Source organism: Drosophila nasuta, chromosome 3, assembly GCF_023558535.2.
Source record: "Drosophila nasuta strain 15112-1781.00 chromosome 3, ASM2355853v1, whole genome shotgun sequence".
In the NCBI taxonomy this organism is placed as follows: domain Eukaryota; kingdom Metazoa; phylum Arthropoda; class Insecta; order Diptera; family Drosophilidae; genus Drosophila; species Drosophila nasuta.
In genome coordinates, this window is record NC_083457.1 from 1,259,738 (window position 1) to 1,268,141 (window position 8,404).

At 38.9% G+C, this 8,404-nt stretch overlaps 3 protein-coding genes across 5 annotated transcripts in view; 1 reads left to right on the plus strand and 2 right to left on the minus strand.

Moving 5' to 3' along the window:
• LOC132794429 (putative polypeptide N-acetylgalactosaminyltransferase 9) overlaps positions 1 to 2,919 on the plus strand; it is a 63,298-nt gene extending 60,379 nt beyond the window's left edge. For all 3 annotated transcript variants that reach the window (XM_060804884.1, XM_060804885.1, XM_060804886.1), the window contains 2 exons: positions 681 to 788; positions 850 to 2,919. In XM_060804884.1, the coding sequence (XP_060660867.1) occupies positions 681 to 788; positions 850 to 1,011 (270 nt within the window). In that variant the 3' untranslated portion in view covers positions 1,012 to 2,919. The remainder of the gene's footprint in view (positions 1 to 680; positions 789 to 849) is intronic.
• Positions 2,920 to 3,596: 677 nt separating this feature from the next.
• LOC132788790 (trypsin-1) lies at positions 3,597 to 4,628 on the minus strand. The gene has a single exon (XM_060796365.1). It carries the CDS (start codon positions 4,397 to 4,399, stop codon positions 3,638 to 3,640), a length of 762 nt encoding a protein of 253 aa, XP_060652348.1. The 5' UTR covers positions 4,400 to 4,628; the 3' UTR covers positions 3,597 to 3,637.
• A 76-nt stretch (positions 4,629 to 4,704) lies between these two features.
• Positions 4,705 to 5,976, minus strand: LOC132788789 (cilia- and flagella-associated protein 161). Its single transcript, XM_060796364.1, has 4 exons — positions 5,772 to 5,976; positions 5,200 to 5,715; positions 5,037 to 5,141; positions 4,705 to 4,963 (listed from the first exon to the last, which is right to left on the minus strand). The coding sequence occupies exons 1-4, from the start codon at positions 5,865 to 5,867 to the stop codon at positions 4,772 to 4,774; spliced, it is 909 nt and encodes a 302-aa protein (XP_060652347.1). The 5' UTR covers positions 5,868 to 5,976; the 3' UTR covers positions 4,705 to 4,771.
• Between the last annotated feature and the right edge of the window lie 2,428 nt (positions 5,977 to 8,404).

Below are 8,404 nucleotides of genomic sequence, written 5' to 3' on the forward strand. Positions count from 1 at the left end.
CGAGGGGCGAAGGCAAAGCGTAAAGAGGCGCAGTAAAGATGTAAACGCGAGTAAAATTGTTAAATGTAAATACAGCGCAACTTGTTATTTATGCAATGGAAACGTTGAAATATGTTAATAACTCTGCCGTGTCTGCAGCAGTTTCTGACATTTTTCCAATTTCCCAAATGGTATTTCGGTTGCAGTTGAATTAGTAATGTTGCAACATTATAAAAACAATAACATCAGAGGCCAGACGTACAACATTAGAAACAGCATTTAAATGCCCATCATGTTGAACGAACCGTTGTTGGCGAGTTATGCCGGACGGAAGCGGAAATGAAAATGGTAACACAAACAAAATGGCGGCCGGACAGCCATGGCCCTGGCTGCTGGCTGCTGGCTGTTGGATGCTGACTGCTGGCCCTGGAAAACAAAAGGCAAAGCCAGCTGGCGTTGGCAACGTGGATAAATTATAAATAATCAGGGCCAGGCCGCAGACAAAACCCAGACACACACACAAACACACACACACACTCATGCAACGATGACACAGACTGGTAGCTGCTTGGCATTTAATTTAATATTAAATATCTAATAATAAGTAATGCGGCTACTTGGCGAAAACGTTGTGCAGCAATTTTTCAAGCCTTCCACCACAATTAGTATTAATACCCTTTCTTCCTGCTCTCCACACGCAGTACTGGATGCTTAGCAAATCGGGTGAAATTCGACGTGACACTGCCTGCCTAGACTATGCTGGTAAAGATGTGATACTCTTCGGTTGCCATGGCTCTAAGGGCAATCAGGTGAGTCTTTGATGTATTTTCTAATTATGCGAAGTAAAACTAATCTAATTTAATTGTGCAGTTCTGGACATATCGTGAGGGCACAAAGCAGCTGCATCACGGCTCCTCGGGCAAGTGCCTGGCCATCAACGAGAGCAAGGATAAGCTGATCATGGAGGAGTGCGATCCACGATTTGTGCGCCAGCAGTGGCTGATGGAGAACTACGACAGTTCGAAATTGTGAGGCTACTTCTTTGCGAAGGGCACTCTACTGGTGGCCACATCGCAGAGTCAGCGCGCATAGCACAGACACTAAGAAGGACGCAGGAGTTGAAAGAGTTTATATAGAGAGAGAAACGGAACAGAGAAAGGATGTGTTAGTTTGTAAGGCCCGCGAGCGTTGTGCAATAGGCAGTAGTTAAAGTATTTGCCATGGCTTTTAACTGAAGCATTGAAATGCGTTTAAAACACACACATGCACACATACATAATTACTAAAAAAAAAGCAAAAAGAAATATATTAGGATAGAGTACTATTTTTAAAATTTTATTTTCAATTGAAATTCGAAGGAAAGTGAAGGACTGTTGTACAGTAGAACATAAGTTATCTAAGCCAAACGGATACGGAGCGGAAGCGCAACAACCGTTAACAGTTACATCTAGTACATTAGAAGCATTACAAAATGTAAACGCAGACACACACACATACATACATATATAGTATAAGTAATTGTATAGTTTATGTAGTTAACCCAATTGGGTTCAACTGGCAAATTCGTAGCGCAATTTTTGCATTTACATGTTATAAACTTTTAGCACAATTTTTCGTGGCAAACTTTTTTTTTTGCGTGTGCATGTGGCTAATGTGTATTTGACAGGCCAATAACTGATGTTATGTTTGTTGTGCAGTGCATAAAGACACTAACACACTGACACATACACATAAACATACATACATCTAAGTACTTATAATATTTATGAATTCTCCTGACATCAAATGACTTTGCAAAAGTCGCGTTCCAAATATGTTTAGTCTGTAAGCTTTGCTGTAAGTCGATGTATTGTTATTGTAGAATGGAAAGCGTTTGGTGATTTTTATTACCCCTCCCTTAACTTCCAATCCCACATTCCCTTCCCTTACTATCCCATCCATTAATCATTCCAAATTAAGTACCTCAGAGTATATGTACTTAATACAACACATTCTTTTCGTTTTATTTATTTTGTTTTAATATATATTTTTCACAAATTCGGAAGAAAAACAAGTAAAAATTAATCACAGAAGTATTGAAGTGCATATTCTAATGGCAATTGTGTGAATCGGCATATTTGACCATTTAATCATTCCTAAATTCAATCCCAAAACACAACCGCCAGATTGAGAAATTTTGTAAGTACTTCTCTGCTCCTGCAAATATATGCCAAATTATGTTTAGAAATTAGAATTATAATTTATAATATTGAGTATGTTCTTAATTACTCGATCGCGTATCGTTTTGCATTTTGTTATGAACTCAGAAAGAGGACAACATATCCCGTTTGTTAAACAACGCCAGCTTGTAGAAGATGAATTTTGTATTTATCTCTTACTATCGTATCATCAGTTCTGACAGACTTATCGATATCACTTAAATTTAACTAAATCTAAATCTAAGAAGCAAGTATGCAATAGTGCCTTCAACTTTTTACTGATACAACAACAAAACCATAAAACACACACAGACATAATTGCTTATCCCATTTAGCTCAACAAAATTAAACAAATTAACCAGCTCAAATGGGTCTACTTTAGGTCACAAAACAAATATCGACTGTAAATACAATAAACTGTACAATTGAATATCGTAAATGTAAATAATCAAACATGGTCATAATTCCTCTGTCTAATCAAAGTAAATATTTTATTAGGACATCAAGTTAATGACTATGAAAGTAACATACATACACATGTTTGATTTGCGATGTTAGGCTTCAACCTAAGCGACATTTATCATTTAGCGTACAAAACCTAAAGCCATAAAAGTGGTCAAGAAATTTTTGATAATGATACAATAATAACCTAAGCTCGTAGTGAATGTCTAGTACGTAAGAACATTACACAAGTTGTACAAGAACACAGATCACGTTACAAATAAAAAAAAACACTTCGTGTACTGATTTGTTGAATTTCTTTTTGGTTTTAAGATAGAAGGGTATTATAATTTCGTGTTTATAATAGGCAGAAGGAGGCATCTCCGACCCCATGAAGATATATTCTTCACCAGGGTCAACAGGCGATACGATTTAACCATGTTCGTCTTTATGGTCGCCTGTCCGTCTGTCTGTCCGTCGGTCTGTTCTTCCGTATAAGCACCTAGTTCTCAAAGACATTAGGAAATAGAGACATCATTTTCGACAGCACTTGCTGTTTTTGCTTACGTATGAAGTTTGATTTAGACTTTTGCTACGGCCACTTCACTAATTATTAATTTTAGTACTAACTACAATATTTATGACTGCTGCAAATTTGGTTGCGATCAAATAAAATTGTAGAAGTTATTAGAAGAAATACTCTGTGGTATAATTTTTGAACATAGTCCTATATCGATATAGCAAATATAGACTTCGGTATTTTAATATTTTTCGGTATATTAATTTAGTATATTTATATTTTGTTGAAAATGAATGGCGGGAATCTAACAGTCGAGCACAATCAATTATATCTTTCTTACATGTTTGAATTCACCTAGAGGTTTAAGGTTCCAATGGGGTTTTTGAACACTTAATATTGGATTAGCTCTAAAAATAAACAATTTGAAAAACTGCTTTTTTATATATTTTATTGCACATTTGGAATTTTATCAACAAGGCTAAAAGTTTTTAGGGCTTCGCTAGACATTTGCATTTTGTTTGATCCAGGACCTCAGAGCACCAACATAGGTGTACATGGCAGGACGTCCCTTGGCGCCGCAGCCAAAGCCCCAGGACACAACACCGAATAGTTTGCCATCAACTGTCAGTGGGCCACCAGAATCGCCCTGGCAGGAGCTCACTTGACCAGTGGGATGACCAGCACAAATCATACGGTCCGTGAGTCCAGGAATATTTTGAGCATTGCAAAAGTCGCGACTCCAGAGCTGAACCTTGGCGAACTTAAGACGGTTGGGCAACTGCAAATTCTGGTTAATGGCTCCGAAACCGCTGATGGTTGCCATTGTATCAGCTTCGTAGTTCGCATCAGCATCCGCCAACTGGATCGTTTTCACCGCACCGCCCATCATGACGGGGCTGCTCAGGCGAATAAGCGACATGTCAAAGTCCTGACTTTGAGAATTATATTGCGGATGAATGATGAATTGAGCAATGCCCATGGTCTGACCGTTGCCAGCATTCAGATCATTGGTGCCCACCACAGCCATCATTTGACTGGGACTCTGACCCTTGGTGCAATGTGCTGCTGTCACAATCATCGTATCCGATATCAAAGAGCCGCCGCAATGATGACGCCCATTCAGCTGTAGCGACACCTGATGGGGAAATTGTCCCTGAGAGGCAAACTGTCCGCCAATGATGCGCGACTCATCAACGCCGCAAACCACATTTCCAAAGGCTGCTAGCAGCAAGAGGACGATAAGGTTATATGCCGAAGACATTGTTCGAAGAAGTGTACTGGAGCTGTATTGAAGTTGCTGTCGCCGACAGGCTTTATATAGTCAGTGAATTCGCAAACAATGAAAATTGCGGCTTATCAGTTAAACAGCAGGCGCTTTGCTGACCCAGTTCCAATTCTTATGCTTACCCGAAGAGGAACTTTACGATCTAAAAGATATGAGAACTAACTAGCGAATCGTGCTTAATGAGCCACACAATCGACACAGCACTGTAGGGGCTCGACCTGACCTTATTTCCTGTGCAAAATTCAAATTTTTGCCGACTTCAAATCAAGTTCATTATCAAATAATTAACATGGCTTTTTATATATTTGTCAACACCAAAAACAGACAATTTGTTATTGCAATGCATGTTTAGTGGTCAGTACGTGTGTGATGGCCATTGCTAATCATCCAGACATTCTTCCAGATCTCCCGCTTGAAAACATTACGATAGTTCTGCACAGAAACCAAAAACTCGGGACCAAACAAAGTTTGAATAACAACATTCTCGGCAGCCAAATTGCGATTAGTTGCCGCATGTACAATCACCAACGGAGAATTGCTCTTCATGAGCAGCGTAAATAAAAATTATGTCAAATTCATATCAAGTGCTAAACAAATGTGCAATCATACTCACTGGCAGAGTTTCGCCCTCGCTTTCGAAGCGTTTGTTGGGGTCGACGTGCATGCAAAACCAGTTGGTAAATGCCTTGGGTATATCTCCATCCGGACACATGATTTTCTAAATGGAATTTACTGTCAGCAATTTTGAATGTGAATGATTTTCAACATGTACTTACGCTGCGATGCACAAGACCCAGAGGCAAGTTGAGTTCGCCATACTTTTGCGAGTTGAATGATGTCGAAATAGATTGAGACAGATTGGTCAGCTTGGGAGCGCTGTACAACAAAATGGGATCATCGGGTGACTCCACACACTCCAATCGAAAGCGCTGACCATACTTTAGTCTCTCCCCTGTGCGATCCTGCTCATCGCCGCTAACGATGCGAAAAGAGTTGCGCACACAAGGACGCTCCGAGGGAGCAACGGTAAGTTCGCAATTCTCGTTAATGGTTTGGCTGGATCGTATGGCATGCTCGTTAATGACCACGGATAAAGCGGGATGCAACTCGGACGTATCCATATCTGCAATATTCATGTAGATGGGCATCAGCTGAATCACAGCACCAATCATAATGTCATGCTTGGGAGCTGCCAGCTGAACCTCTTTCTGAAAATTGTCGAAGAGTGTGCGTGCCTTCTCGACGAGCAGCTCTCCACGGTCACGCATCTTTCTGAAGCTGCTCATCTTATCCTAAATTGAATTAATTTTGCAGTTGTGAGTTTTTCCCGGAAAACGTGATACATTACCTCCTCCAAGCAATGGTCTTCGAACCAATTGCCAATGCGCACATTGGAACGATAACGGTTTGAGCCCGATTCAAAATTTGAGACTGAGCAAGGCATGGCGAAGGATTTGTAAATGAATGTGTGTTGAAATGACTCTCGGGTATTATTGTTGCTCTCAAAATTTATTTGACTCTGAATTATATTAATAAATACACATTTGAATAGTAAGGCAAAGCACGAATAGATAAACATATTGTATTATTTGTGTTGACATTGTTAATCTTCCGTAATCCAAGCCCACTTTATAGCGTTAAACTAACGCTGTTCACTGCATTTATTGCTGCAAACGCTTTGGTTCAAAACTATTGCATACTTTTGGCTGCCATGATATGAATCCACATAAATCCGTTGCATACTTTTGGCTGTCATTTGAAATTAGTTGTTGACCACACGTCGTATGTGTAATGCAATACAAATTTAAATATGTACATTTGAAATCTTTTTATTTATATTAAACTGTTTGTTATTTACATCTACTCACATTTATTTCGAGTGTCTGGCTCAGTTTTCGTCATGTTGTCAAGTGGATTATACCGTTAGGCATTTATATGGTAACGTTGGAGTGTGTAATACGATGGGTGTGCCTGAAATAGCAAATAACAACAATGTGATCAGCAGCAGCAGCGATTCGCAGGAAGCGGCAAGGTACGAGAGGTGGCCGCTGTGCTTGTTGCCTGCCTAGATATTATTCATTAGTCAGATAAGCACTTTGTATCAACATGACTTAATTGCCAGCGTTGGCGCTCTGTTGGCATTTGAGTTGTTGGCCCATTGCTCTTCTATCCGCTATCTGGAACGCGGCGTGCACTTCACGTGAACGTGATCGCCTCACTCGGCCGATCCACAGCACGTTCCTTATCAAAACCTATCGTTGACTAAAACGAATGTCACTCAATTAGACGGGGGGACTTTTACGATGGGCGGAGGCATTTGCCGGTTATATGGGACATACACATATTTGCCAGGCTCGTTTGCTATAATATTTGCCTGCCATTATCATAATCGGTTATCAGAGAGCGGCACTGATTTATTTCAATTAGTTTGCACTCTAAACATTTATGGCTTCCATAATTTTCACTTTATCAATGGAAAAAACTCCACTTTCTAATCCAAACCGTAAATCTACACCGCTAAATGACTAATAATAGTCCGCCGATTAATTTTGATTTTCACAATAAAATTCCATCCGCTTGACTGAATTTTTTTTTTGTCGACGTCCTTAAGTCGGTTTTTGGAGTAAACAAAGCTTCATAAACTTTTACAGATAGATTTGTAAGTGCAGAAAAATGACATTACAATTTCGAGAACTTAAAATACAATAGATTATGTCATTGTTTAGCAATTTAACTTGTAAATGAGATTACCCAAACTAAAAACGCAATGAAATAAGGGCATTAAAGGGCGTGATGCAATATTTAAGCTACATAACAGACTATCCATAAACATCTAATAACTTTTATGCGATTGTTATTGAAACACACCCACTTTCTATTGCGTGATTGTATCTAGGAACTTTTCTTTGTTGAGTCTCGGTACTCTTGATAAGTTAAAAAATTGAATTGAAGTCTGCTTTTGATAACGCTTAAGACTCTTCGAAGAATTACCTTATCCCATATGTTTTTTGTATTGATCAAGTGGCCGAATTACTTTATCTTCCCATGTAGCAGAGACATCAATCAGTAAATTGCGTCAAACGATGATTAAATGGCGCTGCAATTATCTGGCAATGTTTAATCCAATATATTCCAGACTGCGAAAATAACAATAAGTATCTCAATGTATTATTGACCATCAGCACGCGCCAAGCACTTGATGGACTTGCGTAAATGATAAAAGATAGACCCCATAGATGATTAGAAGGTGCCACAGTGACTCCATTAAATATTGATGGCGTCATTGGAAATGTTGCCCTTATCCGAGACGTGAGCTACATAAATACTTATTAACTTATCGTCAATTAGATTGACATAAATATTTGGTGGCCCTTGATTTATAAAGCATTCACAATTGAAGTGATATCATCTCAAGATATCGTTCTAAATTGAGTTTACTGCTGTTTAATTCACTTGGGATGAAATATTTATGACCTGGTTTTTGCTCTTTCAGAAGGACCATCATAAGTCATGGAAATTGGATGTTAAATAAAAATCGAATATGATTATCCGAAATGATAGTGTCAACATTGATTTAGTTAAGCATTAAATTGGGTCTTAAGCTGGCGCTATAAGAGCTACAACAAATCTAATTGCGTTGGTTATTCCAAATTGTATAACACACTTGAAGTTGTCAAATAATCGGGCCGATAAGCATCGCGATCAAGAGAACCTTGTTGCTTAGCTATATCTTCAATATGTACTATTGTAGACGATTAAAGTCGTAATTCGAATCATGTGACAGCTTAATTTTACACTCGCTTCCATTCATAAAGGCCAAATCAAGAGTTCAAGTGCTACTGTTCGTCGGCTTTTTTATGGTGCAAAATTTTTGCTTTGATATCGCCCAAAAGCTCTCTTAATCTCTCTCTCTCTCTCTCTCTCTATCTCTCATTCGCTCTTCTCATTTCCTCTTTTGAAAATTAAAAGAAGTTGTGCTCA